The following is a 22,353-nucleotide window of genomic DNA, read 5'->3' as shown; positions in this document are numbered from 1 at the left end:
CATCCGATTGGCTTATGAGACTGCTGGACGGCAGCCTCCTGAACGAATTACAGCTCACTCTACTAGAGCTGTGGCTTCCACATGGGCTTTCAAGAACGAGGCTTCTGTTGAACAGATCTGTAAGGCAGCGACGTGGTCTTCACTGCATACATTTGCCAAATTTTACAAATTCGATACTTATGCTTCTTCGGAGGCTATTTTTGGGAGAAAGGTTTTACAAGCAGTGGTGCCTTCCGTTTAGGTTACCTGACTTGTTCCCTCCCTTCATCCGTGTCCTTAAGCTTTGGTATTGGTTCCCACAAGTAAGGATGAAGCCGTGGACCGGATACACCAATGTAGGAGAAAACAGAATTTATGTTTACCTGATAAATTTCTTTCTCTTACGGTGTATCCGGTCCACGGCCCGCCCTGGCATTTAGTCAGGTTTAAATTTTTGTAAACTACAGTCACCACTGCGCCCTATGGTTCTCCTTTTTGTCCTAACCGTCGGTCGAATGACTGGGGGGGCGGAGCCTGAGGGGAGCTATATGGACAGCTCTGCTGTGTGCTCTCTTTGCCACTTCCTGTAGGGATTGAGAATATCCCACAAGTAAGGATGAAGCCGTGGACCGGATACACCGTAGGAGAAAGAAATGTATCAGGTAAACATAAATACTGTTTTTTTCTGCAGAGACTGTGTTAACTCAGAAGCAGTAATCCTAGGATTAAGAGGTTTTACTAGCTTGCATAAAGGGCTTATTTATTTTGGGCACTCAGTTTGTATGTGAAATTGGAAAGGACAAACGTTTGGGTGTTCTGGGAGTAACGTGCTTTATTGGGACTTTTGCAGAGGGTTCATTTGGCTTATATTGGGGTTATTATAACCCACATGGCTTCTGGCAAGGTTTTTTTGGATTTGGGTAGGCCCCAGCCACATCGAGTGTGGTGGGCGGAGCCTATTTTCGCGCCTCTGTTGCTCATTTAGTTCTACTGGCAAGCAGCAAGAAACTTCTCCTGAGGCCCCGATATTCATCCTGAGGGCCTAATCGAAGCTTTAATACCTTTCTATCATTCCCTAAGGGCAGGTAGGGCCCCAGCAGAGCTGTGGCAAGGTGCTAATAGGGGTTTAAACCGGTTTTAGACATTTTGTGATCCGGTTTTGTTAATTGGGGGTGCATTGCTTATTTACTTGGGGTGCAATCCTCCTAAAGCTTAATAGGTACACTGTTTCTCCAACATAGGTGTGTCCGGTCCACGGCGTCATCCTTACTTGTGGGATATTCTCTTCCCCAACAGGAAATGGCAAAGAGCCCAGCAAAGCTGGTCACATGATCCCTCCTAGGCTCCGCCTACCCCAGTCATTCTCTTTGCCGTTGTACAGGCAACATCTCCACGGAGATGGCTTAGAGTTTTTTAGTGTTTTTTGGAGTCTCAACTTAGTTCTTTCAGTTCTTCAGGGGGTTCCGTTTGAACCCTTACATTCCGTTGATATTAAGTTATTATCTTGGAAAGTTTTGTTTTTGGCTGCAATTTCTTCCGCTAGAAGAGTTTCAGAATTATCTGCTCTGCAGTGTTCTCCTCCTTATCTGGTGTTCCATGCAGATAAGGTGGTTTTACGTACTAAACCTGGTTTTCTTCCAAAAGTTGTTTCTAACAAAAACATTAACCAGGAGATAGTCGTGCCTTCTTTGTGTCCGAAACCAGTTTCGAAGAAGGAACGTTTGTTGCACAATTTGGATGTTGTTCGCGCTCTAAAATTCTATTTAGATGCTACAAAGGATTTTAGACAAACATCTTCCTTGTTTGTTGTTTATTCTGGTAACAGGAGAGGTCAAAAAACTTCTACCTCTCTCTCTTTTTGGATTAAAAGCATCATCAGATTGGCTTACGAGACTGCCGGACGGCAGCCTCCTGAAAGAATCACAGCTCATTCCACTAGGGCTGTGGCTTCCACATGGGCCTTCAAGAACGAGGCTTCTGTTGATCAGATATGTAGGGCAGCGACTTGGTCTTCACTGCACACTTTTACCAAATTTTACAAGTTTGATACTTTTGCTTCTTCTGAGGCTATTTTTTGGGAGAAAGGTTTTGCAAGCCGTGGTGCCTTCCATTTAGGTGACCTGATTTGCTCCCTCCCTTCATCCGTGTCCTAAAGCTTTGGTATTGGTTCCCACAAGTAAGGATGACGCCGTGGACCGGACACACCTATGTTGGAGAAAACAGAATTTATGTTTACCTGATAAATTACTTTCTCCAACGGTGTGTCCGGTCCACGGCCCGCCCTGGTTTTTTAATCAGGTCTGATAATTTATTTTCTTTAACTACAGTCACCACGGTATCATATGGTTTCTCCTATGCAAATATTCCTCCTTAACGTCGGTCGAATGACTGGGGTAGGCGGAGCCTAGGAGGGATCATGTGACCAGCTTTGCTGGGCTCTTTGCCATTTCCTGTTGGGGAAGAGAATATCCCACAAGTAAGGATGACGCCGTGGACCGGACACACCGTTGGAGAAAGTAATTTATCAGGTAAACATAAATTCTGTTTTTAAGCTATTTTAACCTGTTTTGTGGTTTGTATATGCCTTTTTTTTCTCTTAAAGGCACAGTACCGTTTTTTGAAAATTGTGTTTTTTTCATTAAAGTGTTTTCCAAGCTTGCTTGTCTCATTACTAGCCTGTTTAACATGTCTGACATTGAGGAAACTCATTGCTCAATTTGTTTAGAAGCCATTGTGGAACCCCCTCTTAAAATATGTCCCACTTGTACTGATATGTCTATAACTTGCAGACAACATATTTTGAGTTTGGTAATGGATGATTCTCAGACAGAAGGAAATCAGGTTTTGCCATCTAGTTCTCCCCAAGTGTCACAACCAGTAACGCCAGCACAAGCGACGCCAAGTACTTCTAGTGCGTCTAATTCTTTCACCTTGCAAGATATGGCCTCAGTTATGAATACTACTCTTACAGAGGTTTTAGGTTTAGGTTTTTAGAGGTTCCTGTCTACACTGATGTTTTTCCGGTCCCTAAGAGGATTTCGGACATTGTTACTAAGGAGTGGGATAGACCAGGTATTCCGTTCGCTCCCCCTCCTGTTTTTAAGAAAATGTTTCCCATATCTGACACCATGAGGGGCTCATGGCAAACAGTCCCTAAGGTGGGGGGAGCTATTTCTACTTTGGCTAAGCGTACAACTATACCTATTGAAGACAGTTGTGCTTTCATAGATCCTATGGATAAAAAATTAGAGGGTCTCCTAAAGAAAATTTTTGTTCATCAAGGTTTTCTTCTTCAACCTATTGCATGCATTGTTCCTGTAACAACTGCAGCTGCCTTTTGGTTTGAGGCTCTAGAAGAGGCTCCTCAGGTGGAGACCCCACTAGATGATATTCTGGACAGAATTTAGGCTCTTAAGCTAGCTAATTCTTTTATTACAGACGCAACTTTTCATCTCGCTAAGTTAGCGGCAAAGAATTCAGGTTTTGCCATTTTAGCTCGTAGAGCATTATGGCTTAAGTCCTGGTCGGCTGATGTGTCATCTAAATCCAAGCTTTTGACCATCCCTTTCAAAGGTAAGACCCTATTCGGGCCTGCACTGAGAGATCATTTCAGACATCACTGGAGGGAAGGGTCATGCCCTTCCCCAAGATAAGTCGAATAAGTCAAGGACCAAGCAAAATAATTTTTGTTCCTTTTGAAACTTCAAGGGTGGTCCCGCTTCCTCTTCCCCTGCGGCAAAGCAAGAGGGGAACTTTGCTCAATCCAAGCCAACCTGGAGACCTAACCAGGCTTGAAATAAGGGTAAACAGGCCAAAAAGCCTGCTGCTGCCACTAAGACAGCATGAAGGGGTAGCCCCCGATCCGGGACCGGATCTAGTAGGGGGCAGACTCTCTCTCTTTGCTCAGGCCTGGGCAAGAGACGTTCAGGACTCCTGGGCCGTAGAAATTGTAACTCAGGGGTACCTTTTAGATTTCAAAGATTCTCCTCCAAGGGGGAGGTTCCATCTTTCTCAATTGTCTGTAAACCAGACAAAAAGAGAGGCGTTCTTACGCTGTGTAGAAGACCTCTTCACCATGGGAGTGATCTGTCCAGTTCCGAAAGCAGAACAGGGACAAGGTTTCTACTTCAATCTGTTTGTGGTTCCCAAAAAAGAGGGAACCTTCAGACCAATTCTAGATCTCAAGATTCTAAACCAATTCCTAAGAGTTCCATCCTTCAAGATGGAGACCATTCTGACTATTTTACCAATGATCCAGGAGGGTCAGTATATGACCACCGTGGATTTAAAGGATGTGTATCTACACATTTCTATCCACAAAGATCATCACCAGTTCCTCAGGTTTGTCTTCCTGGACAGGCATTATCAGTTTGTGGCTCTTCCCTTTGGGTTGGCCACGGCGCCAAGAATCTTCACAAAGGTGCTAGGGTCCCTTCTGGCGGTCCTAAGGCCTCGGGGCATAGCAGTGGCGCCTTATCTAGACGACATCCTTATTCAAGCGTAGACTTTTCAACTAGCCAAGTCTCACGCGGACTTAGTGTTGGCCTTTCTAAGATCTCATGGGTGGAAGGTGAACGTGAAAAAGAATTCTCTTATTCCTCTCACAAGAGTTCCATTCCTGGGAACTCTGATAGATTTGGTGGACATGAAATTTTTTCTGACGGAGGTCAGGAAATCAAAGATTTTAACCACCTGCCGAGCTCTTCATTCCATTCCTCGGCCGTCAGTGGCTCAGTGTAGGGAGGTAATCGGACTTATGGTAGCGGCAATGGACATAGTTCCGTTTGCTCGCTTGCATCTCAGACCACTGCATCTATGCATGCTCAGACAGTGGAATGGGGATTATGCAGATTTATCTCCTCAGATAGATCTGGATCAAGAGACCAGAGACTCTCTTCTTTGGTGGTTGTCACAGGATCACCTGTCCCGGGGAATGTGTTTCCGCAGGCCAGCGTGGGTTATAGTGACGACGGATGCCAGCCTACTGGGCTGGGGTGCAGTCTGGAATTTCCTGAAAGCACAGGGTTTGTGGACTCAGGAGGAGGCCCTCCTACCGATCTATATCTGGATCAAGAGACCAGAGACTCTCTTCTTTGGTGGTTGTCACAGGATCACCTGTCCCGGGGAATGTGTTTCCGCAGGCCAGCGTGGGTTATAGTGACGACGGATGCCAGCCTACTGGGCTGGGGTGCAGTCTGGAATTTCCTGAAAGCACAGGGTTTGTGGACTCAGGAGGAGGCCCTCCTACCGATCTATATTTTGGAATTAAGAGCGATATTCAATGCTCTTCAGGCATGGCCTCAGCTGGCTTCGGCCGGATTAATCAGATTTCAGTCGGACAACATCACGACTGTAGCTTATATCAATCATCAGGGGAGAACAAGGAGTTCCTTGGCGATGATAGTAGTTTCCAGGATAATCCGATGGGCAGAGACTCACTCTTGCCATCTATCAGCGATCTATATCCCAGGGGTAGAGAACTGGGAGGCAGATTTTCTAAGTCGTCAGACTTTTCATCCGGGGGAGTGGGAGCTCCATCTGGAGGTGTTTACTCAACTGATTCAGCTATGGGGCACACCAGAATTAGATCTGATGGCGTCTCATCAGAACACCAAGCTTCCTTGTTACGGATCCAGGTCCAGGGATCCTCAGGCAGTACTGATAGATGCTCTAGCAGTACCCTGGTCGTTCAACCTGGCTTATGTGTTTCCACCCTTCCCTCTCCTTCCGCGTCTTATTGCCAGAATCAAACAGGAGAGAGCTTCAGTGATTTTCATAGCACCTGCGTGGCCACGCAGGACTTGGTATGCAGACCTGGTGGACATGTCATCTCTGCCACCATGGACTCTGCCACTGCGACAGGACCTTCTGATCCAAGGTCCGTTCTAGCATCCAAATTTAATTTCTCTGCAACTGACTGCTTGGAGATTGAACGCTTGATTTTATCAAAGCGGGTTTCTCTGAGTCGGTCATAGATACCTTGATTCAGGCTCGAAAGCCTGTCACCAGGAAAATCTATCATAAGATATGGCGTAAATATCTTTTTTGGTGCAAATCCAAAGGCTACTCATGGAGTAAGATCAGGATTCCTAGGATTTTGTCCTTTCTCCAAGAAGGATTGGAGAAGGGGCTATCAGCTAGTTCCCTAATGGGACAGATATCTGCTTTATCAATTCTATTGCACAAGCGCCTGGCAGATGTTCCAGACGTTCAGTCGTTTTGTCAGGCTTTAGTTAGAATCAAGCCTGTGTTTAAACCTGTTGCTCCGCCATGGAGTTTAAATTTAGTTCTCAATGTTCTTCAAGGGGTTCCGTTTGAACCCATGCATTCCATAGACATTAAGCTTCTATCTTGGAAAGTTTTGTTTCTAGTTGCTATCTCTTCAGCTCGAAGAGTTTCTGAGCTATATGCTTTACAATGCGACTCGCCTTATCTTGTTTTCCATGCTGATAAGGTGGTTTTGCGTACCAAACCTGGGTTCCTCCCAGGTTGTTTCTAACAGGAATATCAATCAGGAAATTTTTGTTCCTTCTCTGTGTCCTAATCCTTCTTCTAAGAAGGAACGTCTGTTGCACAACTTGTTCGTGGTTCATGCCTTGAAGTTTTATTTGCAGGCAACCAAAGATTTTCGCCTATCATCTTCTTTGTTTGTTGTCTATGCTGGAAAGCGTAGAGGTCAAAAGGCTACGGCTACCTCTTTCCTTTTGGCTGAAAAGTATCATTCGTTTGGCTTATGAGACTGCTGGACAGCAGCCTCCTGAAAGAATTACAGCTCACTCCACTAGAGCGGTGGCTTCCACATGGGCTTTTAAAGGGACAGTCTAGTCCAAAATAAACTTTCATGATTCAGATAGAGCATGCAATGTTGAACAATTTTCCAATTTACTTTTATCACCAATTTTGCTTTGTTCTCTTGGTATTCTTAGTTGAAAGCTTAACCTAGGAGGTTCATATGCTAATTTCTTAGACCTTGAAGCCCACCTAGTTCAGATTGCATTTTAACAGTTTTTCACCACTAGAGGGTGTTAGTTCACATATTTCATATAGATAACACTGTGCTCGTGCATGTGAAGTTATCTGGGAGCAGGCACTGATTGCCTAGACTGCAAGTCTGTCAAAAGAACTGAAAAAAAGGGGCAGTTTGCAGAGGCTTAGATACAAGATAATCACAGAGGTTAAAAGTATATTATTATAACTGTGTTGGTTATGCAAAAATGGGAAATGGGTATTAAAGGGATTATCTATCTTTTAAAACAATAAAAATTCTGGTGTAGACTGTCCCTTTAAGAATGATGCTTCTGTTGAACAGATTTGTAAGGCTGCGACTTGGTCTTCACTTCATACATTTTCCAAATTTTCCAAATTTGATACTTTTGCTTCTTCTGAGGCTATTTTTGGGAGAAACGTTTTGCAAGCAGTGGTGCCTTCCGTTTAGGTTCCTGTCTTGTCCCTCCCTTCATCCGTGTCCTAAAGCTTTGGTATTGGTATCCCACAAGTTAGGATGAATCCATGGACAAAATTTATGCTTACCTGATAAATTTCTTTCTTTTGCGATGCACAGAGTCCACGGCCCCCCCTGTCTATTCAAGACAGATAGTATTTTTTATGTAAACTTCAGTCACCTCTGCAACTTATAATTTATCCTTTTCTTCCTTGGCCTTCGGTCGAATGACTGGGGGGTGGAGTTAAGGGGGGAGCTATATAGACAGCTCTGCTGTGGTGCTCTCTTTGCTACTTCCTGTCAGGAAGGACAATATCCCACAAGTTAGGATGAATCCGTGGACTTGGTACATCGCAAAAGAAAGAAATTTATCAGGTAAGCATAAATTTTGTTTTTAGCTTCCTTCTGCACTTAAAAACAAAAAGTTACGTTTTAAAAAATTTTATGTGTTAATTTTTATTAAAAAATGTAAGTCTTTTCTGAACCTACTCCTTCTAAGGCGCAGACAAAGGTCAAGATATGCCTCAAATTTCTCCTATGGTTTCCCAAAAAATGTATGGCCCACATGCAGTGCCCTGCGCTTCCTCTCACACTCCACCTGGAGTTACTCTGCATTTCATGCATTATCTGTTTTTCCCACGATGTAGAAAACATTACTAGAGGACATATTTTCAATCATTTAGTGTAATTGATTCAGTTATTGCTATTCCGAATGTTTCTTCCTTGTAATCTGAAAGAGGAAGATACTTCAGTAGTATCTGAGGGGGAATTCTCAGACTCAGATGGAGTAATTTCTCCATCTGATCTTGATGTTGTTTTCTTTCAGATTTTTAGCTTGAATACCTCCATTTGTTACTTGAGGAGGTTTTAGCTACCCTGGGTGACTCCGAGACTACCGGCGTAGTCTATCCTAAAGCGTCCAGTAAGTTATAAGGAATGGGAGAGACCGGATATACCTTTTCTCCATCCCATATATTTAAAAAGATGTTTCCCATAGCCGACTCAGTTAAGGAGGCTTGGCAAACAGTCCCTAGGGTGGAAGGAGTAGTTTCCACCTTAGCTAAGAGAACTACTATACCCTTAGAGGATCGTTGTGCTTTCAAAGGTCCTATGGACAAAAATTAGAAATGGTATGTACACCAGGGCTTACAATGGCAACCAGCTGTGTACTATCACTTGTCTAGCGGCATTTTGATGCGTTGTCTGATGCTGCTAGGTCAGAAACTCCCCTGGATGAAGTCCAGTATAGGATAAAAGCTGTTAAATTGGCTAATTCCTTTATTACAAATTCTTCCCTTCAAGTTATCAAACTGGGAGCAAATAATTCAAGTTTCTCTTTTCTAGCTCACAGAGCCCTATGGTTAGAGCCTTGGTCTGTGGATGTATGCTCTAAGTCTAAGCTTCTAGTGATTCTTTACAATGGAAAGCCTTGTTGGGACCTGGCTTGACGGAAATAATCTCTGATATTACCGGGAGGTAGGGGTTTCCTTCTCCCTCAGGATAAAAGAAAACAAACAAGAGGGACAGCAGAGTTATTTTTGTTCCTTTAAAAATTTCAAAGGAAAAATTTTTCCTCTTCGGTCTCCAAGCAGGATTAGTCTAAACCTTCATGGAGACCCAATCTGTTTTGGAATAAGGAAATCAATCCAAGAAGCCAGCTATGGAGTCAAAGTCAGCATGAAGAGTCTACCTATCCGGGACCGGATCTTGTAGGGGGCAGACTTTCCTTCTTCGCTCAGGCTTGGGTTTGAGGTGATCCCTGGGCAGTAGCAATAGTGTCCCAGGGATACAAAATAGAGTTCAAAAGTTTTCTGCTTTCAAGATTATCTGTAGACCAGACAAAAAGAGAGGCATTTCTACACTGTGTAAGAGACCTCTCCCACATGGGAGTGATAGTTCCTGTTATGAATCAGGAACGGATCTGGGATTTTATTCCATCTTTTCGTGGTTCCCAAAAAAAGAGGGAACTCCTCAAAATGGAAACTATTAGTTCCATTCTCCCTTTGGTCCAAGAGGGTCAACTTATGACAACTGTGGATTTAAAGGATGCGTACCTGCAGGTTCTCATTCTGTGGGACTATCACAGGTTTCTAAGGTTTGCCTTTCTGGACAAACACTTTCAATTCATGGCTCTGCCTTTTGGTCTTGCCACAGCTACCAGAAATTTCTCAAAGATTCTGGGATCTCTGGTTGCGGTGCTTCGGTTACGGGGCATTGCAGTGGCACCCTATCTGGATGACTTCCTAGTCCATGCGCCATCCTTACAGCAAGCAAGATCCCACACAGAATTGCTGTTATCCTTCCTGAGATCTCTCGGATGGAAGGTGAATTTGGGAAAGAGTTCCTTAGTCCAAAGAACAAGGGTGATTTTCTTGGAACCATAATAGATTTCTTATCAATAAGTATTTTTTTTGACAGAAGTCAGGAAATCAAAGCTCTTCGATACTTATCTAGTTCTTCAGTCCATTCCTCGGCCATCAGTGGCTCAGTCATGGAGGTAATTGGGCTGATGGTAGCGGCAGGTTCTACCTCAGTCCTTTGCAGTTAACCATGCTCAGGCAATGGAACGGAGATTATGTGGACTTGTCTCTTCGGATACTACAGGAGCAGGAGACAAGGGATTCTCTTCAATGGGGGTTGTCTCTGGATCATCTCTCCCAGGTAACCTGCTTTCGCAGACTATCTTGAGTGATTGTGACAACTGACCCCAGCCTTCTAGGATGGGGAACCGTCTGGGGCTCCCTAAAGGCTCAGGGAGTTTGGACTCAGTCAGAGTCTGTTCTTCCTATAAACATTATGGAGCTGAGAGCGATTTTCAATGCTCTTCTGACCTGGCTGCAGTTAGCTTCGGTCCAGTTTATCAGATTCCAATCGGATAACATAACTTCAGTGGCTTACATCATTCATCAGGGAGGAAAGAGGAGTTCCTTAGCGATGACAGTGGTAACCAAAATAATTCAGTGGGCGGATACCCAATCTTGCTGTCTGTCGGCGATCCACATCCCAGGGGTGGACAACTGGGAGGGGACTTCTTGAGCAGGCAGACCTTACATCCGGGGGAGTGAGAGCTACATCCAGAAGTGATTTCCCAGCCTGATTGGGGACAGAATGCTAAACTTCAAAAGTACGGGTCGAGGTCCAGGGACCCTCAGGCGGTACTGAACAAATTCCCTGGCGGTACTTTGGACATTCAGGCTAGCATACCTATTTTCTCTGTTTGTTTTGCTCTGGCTTGGCTTCGCAAGATTTGGTATGCAGCTTTGGTGAACATGTCATCTCTGCCACCTTGGAGACTTCTGTTGAGGAATGACCTTCTATTTCAAGTGCTCTTCCTTCACCCAATACTAGTTTTTCTGAAGCTGACTGCTTGGAGATTGAACGCTTAAATTTATCCAAGCGGGACTTTTCTGAATCGGTCATAGAGACCATGATTCAGGCTTGTAAACCTGTAACTAGAAGGATTTACCATTAGATATGGCATAAATATCAACTATTTTTGTGAATCCAAGGGCTACTCTTGGAGTAGAGTTAGGATTTCTAGAATTTTGTCTTTTCTCCAAAATGTTTGGAGAAAGGATTATCAACAAATTCCCTAAATGGTCAAATTTCTGCTTTATTTATTTTGTTACACAAGCATCTGGCAGATGTTCCAGATGTACAATCTTTTTGTCAGGCCTTGGTCAGGATCAGTCCTGTGTTCAAGCCAGTTACTCCTCCGTGGAGTCTTAATTTGGTTCTTAAAGTTCAAGGGGCTCTATTTGAGCCTATGCATTCCTTAGATATCAAGTTGTTTTCTTGGAAAGTTATATTTTTTGTTGCCTTTTTCTGTGTCAGGACTCTCTGCATTGCAGTATGATTCCCCTTACCTAAGTTTCCATTCAGATAAGGTAGTTTTTCGTACTTAATTAGGGTTTCTTCCTAAATTTGTTTTGTTCAGAACATTTATCAGGAGATTGTTGTTCTTTCATTGCGTCTTAATCCTACCTCTCAGTAGGAAACGTTATTGCACAATTTGGATGTGGTTCGTGCCTTAAAGTTTTTCCTGCAGGCGACTAAGCAATTCGTCAGTCTTCTGCCTTGTTTGTGGTTTTCTCTTCTCTTTCATTTTGGTTGAAGAGTATCATACGTTTTACATATGAGACTGCTGGACAGCAGCCTCCAGAGAGAATTACGGCTCATTCTTCGAGGGCTGTTGCCTCTTCATGGACATTCAAGAATGAGGCTTCTGTGGGACAGATTTGCAAGGCTGCTACTTAGTCATTTCTTCACACTTTTTCAAGTTCTACAAGTTTGGCACTTTTGCCTCGGCTAGGGCCGCTTTTGGGAGAAAGGTTTTTTCAAGCAGTGGTGCCTTCCTTTTAGGTTGCCTGTCTTGTCCCTCCTGTATCATCTGTGTTCTCTAGCTTGGGTATTGATTCCCAATAGTAATTAAGATGATCCATGGACTAATCGTGTCATTAAAAAGAAAAGAAAATGTATGCTTACCTGATAAATTTATTTATTTTTTGTTACGATGAGTCTACGGCCTGCCCTGTTTTTAATAGACAGGTTGTTGGTTTTTATAAACTTCAGACACCTCTGCACCTTGTTACTTCCTTTCTCTCCTTTACTTCGGTCGAATGACTGGGTTAGGAGGGAGGTGATATTTAACAGCTTTGCTGTGGTACATTTTGCCGCCTCCTGCTGACCAGGGAGTGAATATCCCAATAGTAATTAAGATGATCCGTGGACTTATCGTGTCAAAAAAATAAATAAATTTATCAGGTAAGCAAAAATGTTCTTATTGTTCTTAGCTTTCACCTGTGCTATTCAGCAGCTGTTTTGAAGTAAATCAGTGTATCTGGAATTTGGGGTTCATAAGAGCGTCTTAAAGGGACATTAAACCCACAAAATTTCTTTCATGATTTAGATAGAGAAAACATTTTTAAACAACATTCCAATTTACTTCTATTATCTAATTTTCTTAATTCTTTAGATATCCTTTGCTGAGGAAATAGCAATGCACATGAGTGAGCCAATCACAAGAGGCATCTGTGTGCAGCCACCAATCAGAAGCTACTAAGCCTATCTAGATATGCTTTCCAGCAAGGAATATTAAAAGAGTGAAGCAAATTAGATAACAGAAGTAAATTAGAAAGTTGTTTAAAATTGCATGCTCTTTCTAAATCATGAAAGAAAAAATTTGGGTTTCATATCCCTTTAATTTTAAGGTAGCTTTTCTTAGCCCCATGACAGCTTTTGGTTCAATAAATATATTATGTACTGTGTGGATAAAAAACTATATTGACCATATGGAGTATGGAGTCACCTTTCAGGTGCTTGATTACCTTACATTTGTAAATTTTCTATATTTTTAAAAATAATAATAATAATATGATAATTAAAGACTATTAATGTAAATATTTTCTTTTAAATTTCTGAGATCTAATAGGTACTAATTGTCTTCTTCTCATTAACTCTGCAGGATGGGGGGATATTCCTGCTGTTCATTCAAAGACTGATTCCTCCTGGGGTGAGCCCTCATCGCCATCTCGTGCAGTTGATAATGGCACTTCAGCTTGGGGAAAGCCCCCCAACAAGGTTTCAGGATGGGGGGATGGCACCTCAGATTCCCCTGCCACTTATGGAAGGCCAAGTGTCCCAGCTGCTGCTCCTGTACTGTGCAAACCAGGTATGCCTCTTTCTCACATAGGCTGTAATAGTCAAAGGTTCTTCAGCTTAGAGAGAAATAGCAGTTCAGACTTCACAGGGGCTGAACTCACTGAATATTCTAAAGAAAAAGTGCGGAACTCTCCAGCACTGCAAGATCTCTCTCATTTCTTTATCTGAAGGAGAGTCAAGCCCAGTGTAATATATCACACTGTGTGATATGAGCATTTTGTTACACTTCTGTGTTACTTTAACATATTAAGATTATCCTTTGTATATTTCTGTTTATATATACAAATTACATTGCACCTTGAATTTGCTGCATTGCAAACTAAAACTGACACTTTCAGAAAAGGAGAGGACAGTTCCCTAGGCTGAATATGGGAGTTCCCATAGTATGTCTGAAGCTCTCTCACAAGTCTTGTGAAATTTTCTAAGCATTTGAAACAAGCTGGTCTCACTGATTTGTCTCGTCATCTGTAATCATGTGAAGTTCGCTCAAAATTCACAAAAGACTTATTTTAATGAACAGAAAATTAATATACACTAAAATATAGACAAATGGAAGTTTTAAATTTAAGTGAAAATATTTCAGTTTAATTTTGAATTGATGCAAACCAAGCTTCTAGAGTTAACATCTCTCTCATGGCTTCTCCAGTTACCTTCTCTCCCATTTGAAATGTTGTGTCCCAGAGAGCTTCATTACTTTCTATGGAAGGCACCTCTAATCTCTCTAGGATTTCCAGGTTCCTCCCCTTTTCTTAGAAAATTCAGCTCTACTTCTGGTAAAGGGACACAAAACCCAATTTCTCCAACATAGGTGTGTCCGGTCCACGGCGTCATCCTTACTTGTGGGATATTCTCTTCCCCAACAGGAAATGGCAAAGAGCCCAGCAAAGCTGGTCACATGATCCCTCCTAGGCTCCGCCTACCCCAGTCATTCTCTTTGCCGTTGTACAGGCAACATCTCCACGGAGATGGCTTAGAGTTTTTTAGTGTTTAACTGTAGTTTTTATTATTCAATCAAGAGTTTGTTATTTTGAAATAGTGCTGGTATGTACTATTTACTCAGAAACAGAAAAGAGATGAAGATTTCTGTTTGTATGAGGAAAATGATTTTAGCAACCGTAACTAAAATCCATGGCTGTTCCACACAGGACTGTTGAGAGCAATTAACTTCAGTTGGGGGAACAGTGTGCAGTCTCTTGCTGCTTGAGGTATGACACATTCTAACAAGACGATGTAATGCTGGAAGCTGTCATTTTCCCTATGGGATCCGGTAAGCCATGTTTATTACGATCATAAATAAGGGCTTCACAAGGGCTTATTAAGACTGTAGACTGTTTCTGGGCTAAATCGATTCATTATTAACACATATTTAGCCTTGAGGAATCATTTTATCTGGGTATTTTGATATAATAATATCGGCAGGCACTGTATTAGACACCTTATTCTTTAGGGGCTTTCCCAAAGCTTAAGCAGAGCCTCATTTTCGCGCCGGTGTGGCGCACTTGTTTTTGAGAGGCATGGCATGCAGTCGCATGTGAGAGGAGCTCTGATACTTAGAAAAGACTTTCTGAAGGCGTCATTTGGTATCGTATTCCCCTTTGGGCTTGGTTGGGTCTCAGCAAAGCAGATACCAGGGACTGTAAAGGGGTTAAAGTTTAAAACAGCTCCGGTTCCGTTATTTTAAGGGTTAAAGCTTCCAAATTTGGTGTGCAATACTTTTAAGGCTTTAAGACACTGTGGTGAAAATTTGGTGAATTTTGAACAATTCCTTCATGTTTTTTCGCAATTGCAGTAATAAAGTGTGTTCAGTTTAAAATTTAAAGTGACAGTAACGGTTTTATTTTAAAACGTTTTTGTACTTTGTTATCAAGTTTATGCCTGTTTAACATGTCTGAACTACCAGATAGACTGTGTTCTGAATGTGGGGAAGCCAGAATTCCTATTCATTTAAATAAATGTGATTTATGTGATAATGACAATGATGTCCAAGATGATTCCTCAAGTGAGGGGAGTAAGCATGGTACTGCATCATTCCCTCCTTCGTCTACACGAGTCTTGCCCACTCAGGAGGCCCCTAGTACATCTAGCGCGCCAATACTCCTTACTATGCAACAATTAACGGCTGTAATGGATAATTCTGTCAAAAACATTTTAGCCAAAATGAACCCTTGTCAGCGTAAGCGTGGCTGCTCTGTTTTAGATACTGAAGAGCATGACGACGCTGATATTAATATCTCTGAAGGGCCCCTAACCCAGTCTGATGGGGCCAGGGAGGTTTTGTCTGAGGGAGAAATTACTGATTCAGGGAACATTTCTCAACAGGCTGAACCTGATGTGATTGCATTTAAATTTAAGTTGGAACATCTCCGCATTCTGCTTAAGGAGGTATTATCCACTCTGGATGATTGTGAAAAGTTGGTCATCCCAGAGAAACTATGTAAAATGGACAAGTTCCTTGAGGTGCCGGGGCTCCCAGAAGCTTTTCCTATACCCAAGCGGGTGGCGGACATTGTTAATAAAGAATGGGAAAGGCCCGGTATTCCTTTCGTCCCTCCCCCCATATTTAAAAAATTGTTTCCTATGGTCGACCCCAGAAAGGACTTATGGCAGACAGTCCCCAAGGTCGAGGGAGCGGTTTCCACTTTAAACAAACGCACCACTATACCCATAGAGGATAGTTGTGCTTTCAAAGATCCTATGGATAAAAAATTAGAAGGTTTGCTTAAAAAGATGTTTGTTCAGCAGGGTTACCTTCTACAACCAATTTCATGCATTGTCCCTGTCGCTACAGCCGCATGTTTCTGGTTCGATGAGCTGATAAAGACGCTCGATAGTGATTCTCCTCCTTATGAGGAGATTATGGACAGAATCAATGCTCTCAAATTGGCTAATTCTTTCACCCTAGACGCCACTTTGCAATTGGCTAGGTTAGCGGCTAAGAATTCTGGGTTTGCTATTGTGGCGCGCAGAGCGCTTTGGTTGAAATCTTGGTCGGCTGATGCGTCTTCCAAGAACAAGCTACTAAACATTCCTTTCAAGGGGAAAACGCTGTTTGGCCCTGACTTGAAAGAGATTATCTCTGATATCACTGGGGGTAAGGGCCACGCCCTTCCTCAGGATCGGCCTTTCAAGGCAAAAAATAGACCTAATTTTCGTCCCTTTCGTAAAAACGGACCAGCCCAAAGTGCTACGTCCTCTAAGCAAGAGGGTAATACTTCTCAAGCCAAGCCAGCTTGGAGACCAATGCAAGGCTGGAACAAGGGAAAGCAGGCCAAGAAACCTGCCACTGCTACCAAGACAGCATGAAATGTTGGCCCCCGATCCGGGACCGGATCTGGTGGGGGGCAGACTCTCTCTCTTCGCTCAGGCTTGGGCAAGAGATGTTCTGGATCCTTGGGCGCTAGAAATAGTCTCCCAAGGTTATCTTCTGGAATTCAAGGGACTTCCCCCAAGGGGGAGGTTCCACAGGTCTCAGTTGTCTTCAGACCACATAAAAAGACAGGCGTTCTTACATTGTGTAGAAGACCTGTTAAAAATGGGAGTGATTCATCCAGTTCCATTAAGAGAACAAGGGATGGGGTTCTACTCCAATCTGTTCATAGTTCCCAAAAAAGAGGGAACGTTCAGACCAATCTTAGATCTCAAGATCTTAAACAAGTTTCTCAAGGTTCCATCGTTCAAGATGGAAACCATTCGAACTATTCTTCCTTCCATCCAGGAAGGTCAATTCATGACCACGGTGGATTTAAAGGATGCGTATCTACATATTCCTATCCACAAGGAACATCATCGGTTCCTAAGGTTCGCATTCCTGGACAAACATTACCAGTTCGTGGCGCTTCCTTTCGGATTAGCCACTGCTCCAAGGATTTTCACAAAGGTACTAGGGTCCCTTCTAGCTGTGCTACGACCAAGGGGCGTTGCGGTAGTACCTTACTTGGACGACATTCTGATTCAAGCGTCGTCCCTTCCTCAAGCAAAGGCTCACACGGACATCGTCCTGGCCTTTCTCAGATCTCACGGATGGAAAGTGAACGTGGAAAAGAGTTCTCTATCCCCGTCAACAAGGGTTCCCTTCTTGGGAACAATTATAGACTCCTTAGAAATGAGGATTTTTCTGACAGAGGTCAGAAAAACAAAACTTCTAGACTCTTGTCGGATACTTCATTCCGTTCCTCTTCCTTCCATAGCTCAGTGCATGGAAGTGATCGGGTTGATGGTAGCGGCAATGGACATAGTTCCTTTTGCGCGCATTCATCTAAGACCATTACTACTGTGCATGCTCAGTCAGTGGAATGGGGACTATACAGACTTGTCTCCGAAGATACAAGTAAATCAGAGGACCAGAGACTCACTCCGTTGGTGGCTGTCCCTGGACAACCTGTCACAAGGGATGACATTCCGCAGACCAGAGTGGGTCATTGTCACGACCGACGCCAGTCTGATGGGCTGGGGCGCGGTCTGGGGATCCCTGAAAGCTCAGGGTCTTTGGTCTCGGGAAGAATCTCTTCTACCGATAAATATTCTGGAACTGAGAGCGATATTCAATGCTCTCAAGGCTTGGCCTCAGCTAGCGAGGACCAAGTTCATACGGTTTCAATCAGACAACATGACAACTGTTGCGTACATCAACCATCAGGGGGGAACAAGGAGTTCCCTAGCGATGGAAGAAGTGACCAAAATCATTCTATGGGCGGAGTCTCACTCCTGCCACCTGTCTGCTATCCACATCCCAGGAGTGGAAAATTGGGAAGCGGATTTTCTGAGTCGTCAGACATTGCATCCGGGGGAGTGGGAACTCCATCCGGAAATCTTTGCCCAAGTCACTCACCTGTGGGGCATTCCAGACATGGATCTGATGGCCTCTCGTCAGAACTTCAAAGTTCCTTGCTACGGGGCCAGATCCAGGGATCCCAAGGCGGCTCTAGTGGATGCACTAGTAGCACCTTGGACCTTCAAACTAGCTTATGTGTTCCCGCCATTTCCTCTCATCCCCAGGCTGGTAGCCAGGATCAATCAGGAGAGGGCGTCGGTGATCTTGATAGCTCCTGCGTGGCCACGCAGGACTTGGTATGCAGATCTGGTGAATATGTCATCGGCTCCACCTTGGAAGCTACCTTTGAGACGAGACCTTCTTGTTCAGGGTCCGTTCGAACATCCGAATCTGGTTTCACTCCAGCTGACTGCTTGGAGATTGAACGCTTGATTTTATCGAAGCAAGGATTCTCAGATTCTGTTATCGATACTCTTGTTCAGGCCAGAAAGCCTGTAACTAGAAAGATTTACCACAAAATTTGGAAAAAATATATCTGTTGGTGTGAATCTAAAGGATTCCCTTGGGACAAGGTTAAGATTCCTAGGATTCTATCCTTCCTTCAAGAAGGATTGGAAAAAGGATTATCTGCAAGTTCCCTGAAGGGACAGATTTCTGCCTTGTCGGTGTTACTTCACAAAAAGCTGGCAGCTGTGCCAGATGTTCAAGCCTTTGTTCAGGCTCTGGTTAGAATCAAGCCTGTTTACAAACCTTTGACTCCTCCTTGGAGTCTCAATTTAGTTCTTTCAGTTCTTCAGGGGGTTCCGTTTGAACCCTTACATTCCGTTGATATTAAGTTATTATCTTGGAAAGTTTTGTTTTTAGTTGCAATTTCTTCTGCTAGAAGAGTTTCAGAATTATCTGCTCTGCAGTGTTCTCCTCCTTATCTGGTGTTCCATGCAGATAAGGTGGTTTTACGTGCTAAACCTGGTTTTCTTCCAAAAGTTGTTTCTAACAAAAACATTAACCAGGAGATTATCGTACCTTCTCTGTGTCCGAAACCAGTTTCAAAGAAGGAACGTTTGTTGCACAATTTGGATGTTGTTCGCGCTCTAAAATTCTATTTAGATGCTACAAAGGATTTTAGACAAACATCTTCCTTGTTTGTTGTTTATTCAGGTAAAAGGAGAGGTCAAAAAGCAACTTCTACCTCTCTCTCTTTTTGGATTAAAAGCATCATCAGATTGGCTTACGAGACTGCCGGACGGCAGCCTCCCGAAAGAATCACAGCTCATTCCACTAGGGCTGTGGCTTCCACATGGGCCTTCAAGAACGAGGCTTCTGTTGATCAGATATGTAGGGCAGCGACTTGGTCTTCACTGCACACTTTTACCAAATTTTACAAGTTTGATACTTTTGCTTCTTCTGAGGCTATTTTTGGGAGAAAGGTTTTGCAAGCCGTGGTGCCTTCCATTTAGGTGACCTGATTTGCTCCCTCCCTTCATCCGTGTCCTAAAGCTTTGGTATTGGTTCCCACAAGTAAGGATGACGCCGTGGACCGGACACACCTATGTTGGAGAAAACAGAATTTATGTTTACCTGATAAATTTCTTTCTCCAACGGTGTGTCCGGTCCACGGCCCGCCCTGGTTTTTTAATCAGGTCTGATAATTTATTTTCTTTAACTACAGTCACCACGGTACCATATGGTTTCTCCTTTGCAAATATTCCTCCTTAACGTCGGTCGAATGACTGGGGTAGGCGGAGCCTAGGAGGGATCATGTGACCAGCTTTGCTGGGCTCTTTGCCATTTCCTGTTGGGGAAGAGAATATCCCACAAGTAAGGATGACGCCGTGGACCGGACACACCGTTGGAGAAAGAAATTTATCAGGTAAACATAAATTCTGTTTTCTCCAACATTGGTGTGTCCGGTCCACGGCGTCATCCTTACTTGTGGGGAATATCTCTTCCCCAACAGGAAATGGCAAAGAGTCCCAGCAAAGCTGGCCATATAGTCCCTCCTAGGCTCCGCCCACCCCAGTCATTCTCTTTGCCGTTGCACAGGCAACATCTCCACGGAGATGGTTAAGAGTATGTGGTGTTTAGTTGTAGTTTTTTTTATTCTACTATCAAGAGTTTGTTATTTTAAAATAGTGCTGGTATGTACTATTTACTCTGAAACAGAAAAAGATGAAGATTTCTGTTTGTGAGAGGAAGATGATTTTAGCAGACAGTAACTAAAATCGATTGCTGTTTCCACATAGGACTGTTGAGATGAAGTAACTTCAGTTGGGGGAAACAGTTAGCAGACTTTTCTGCTTAAGGTATGACTAGCCATATTTCTAACAAGACTGTGTAATGCTGGAAGGCTGTCATTTCCCCTCATGGGGACCGGTAAGCCATTTTCTTAGTCTCAAACAGAATAAAGGGCTTAATATGGGCTATAAAACTGGTAGACACTTTTATGGGCTAAATCAATTGCTTTATTTGGACATTTTATACATGTTTATGCTGATAATTCACACTTATAAACTTGGGGAACGTTTTTTAACGTCAGGCACTATGTTAGACACCTTTTCCAGTCAGGAAGGGCCTTCCCAGTTGTAGGCTGAGCCTCATTTTCGCGCCATTACTGCGCAGTTGTTTTTAAGAGCAAGACATGCAGATGCATGTGTGAGGACCTGAAAGTAGTTAGAAAAGTTCCTAGAAGGCGTCATATCGTATCGTATTCCCCTCTGGGCTTGGTAAAGTCACAGCAAAGGCTGTAGCTGGGACTCTATAGGGGTTAAATCTGTAACCGGCTCCGGTTTCGTTATTTTAAGGGTTAAAGCTCTGGTTAAAATTGGTGTGCAATACTTTTAATGCTTTAAGACACTGTGGTGAAATTTTGGTAAATTTTGAACAATTCCTTCATATTTTTTCACATATTCAGTAATAAAGTGTGCTCTGTTTAAAATTTAAAGAGACAGTAACGGTTTTGTTTTAAAACGGTTTTTGTGCTTTATTGACAAGTTTAAGCCTGTTTAACATGTCTGTGCCTTCAGATAAGCTATGTTCTATATGTATGAAAGCCAATGTGTCTCCCCCTTCAAAATTGTGTGATAATTGTGCCATAGCGTCCAAACAAAGTAAGGACAGTACTGCCACAGATAATGAAATTGCCCAAGATGATTCCTCAGATGAAGGGAGTAGACATGGTTCTACATCATCTCCTTCTGTGTCTACGCCAGTTTTGCCCACGCAGGAGGCCCCTAGTACTTCTAGCACGCCAATGCTTATTACCATGCAACAATTGACGGCTGTAATGGATAACTCCATAGCAAATATTTTATCCAAAATGCCTGCATATCAGAGAAAGCGCGATTGCTCTGTTTTAAACACTGAAGAGCAGGAGGGCGCTGATGATAATTGTTCTGTCATACCCTCACACCAATCTGAAGGGGCCATGAGGGAGGTTTTGTCAGATGGGGAAATTTCAGATTCAGGAAAAATTTCTCAACAGGCTAAACCTGATGTTGTGACATTTAAATTTAAATTAGAACATCTCCGCGCACTGCTTAAGGAGGTGTTATCTACTCTGGATGATTGTGACAACTTGGTCATTCCAGAAAAATTATGCAAGATGGACAAGTTCCTAGAGGTTCCGGTGCACCCCGACGCTTTTCCTATACCCAAGCGGGTGGCGGACATAGTGAATAAGGAGTGGGAGAAGCCCGGCATACCTTTTGTTCCCCCTCCTATATTTAAGAAATTATTTCCTATGGTCGACCCCAGAAAGGACTTATGGCAGACAGTCCCTAAGGTCGAGGGGGCAGTTTCTACTCTAAACAAGCGCACTACTATTCCTATCGAGGATAGTGGTGCTTTCAAAGATCCTATGGATAAAAAATTGGAAGGTTTGCTTAAAAAGATTTTTGTACAGCAAGGTTACCTTCTACAACCCATTTCGTGCATTGTTCCTGTCACTACAGCAGCGTGGTTCTGGTTCGAGGAACTAGAAAAGTCGCTCAGTAGAGAGACTCCATATGAGGAGTTATGGACAGAGTTCACGCACTTAAGTTGGCTAACTCTTTTATTTTAGATGCCGCTTTGCAATTAGCTAGATTAGCGGCAAAAAATTCAGGTTTTGCAATTGTGGCGCGCAGAGCGCTTTGGCTAAAGTCTTGGTCAGCGGATGTATCATCCAAGACAAAATTGCTTAACATCCCCTTCAAGGGTAAAACTCTCTTTGGACCAGAATTGAAAGAGATTATCTCAGACATCACTGGGGGAAAGGGTCACGCTCTCCCACAAGATAGGCCTTTCAAGGCCAAGAATAAGTCTAATTTTCGTTCCTTTCGTAATTTCAGGAACGGACCGGCCTCTAATTCTGCATCCTCTAAGCAAGAGGGTAATGCCTCACAGTCCAAACCAGCCTGGAAACCAATGCAAGGCTAGAACAAGGGTAAGCAGACCAAGAAGCCTGCTACCGCTAACAAAACAACATGAAGGAGTAGCCCCCGATCCGGGACCGGATCTAGTG

At 43.3% G+C, this 22,353-nt stretch overlaps 1 protein-coding gene across 1 annotated transcript in view; it reads left to right on the top strand.

Annotated features, from left to right (window-relative positions):
- Positions 1-22,353, top strand: part of TNRC6C (trinucleotide repeat containing adaptor 6C) — a 1,532,250-nt gene that overhangs the window by 523,600 nt on the left and 986,297 nt on the right. The window contains exon 6 of the mRNA XM_053709646.1: positions 12,885-13,091. Within this exon, the coding sequence (XP_053565621.1) occupies positions 12,885-13,091 (207 nt within the window). The remainder of the gene's footprint in view (positions 1-12,884; positions 13,092-22,353) is intronic.

The sequence above is a fragment of the Bombina bombina genome, chromosome 1 (genome assembly GCF_027579735.1).
Source record: "Bombina bombina isolate aBomBom1 chromosome 1, aBomBom1.pri, whole genome shotgun sequence".
NCBI lineage: Eukaryota > Metazoa > Chordata > Amphibia > Anura > Bombinatoridae > Bombina > Bombina bombina.
Note: the sequence above shows the minus strand (reverse complement) of the source record. Positions and strands in the feature narration are given on the sequence as shown.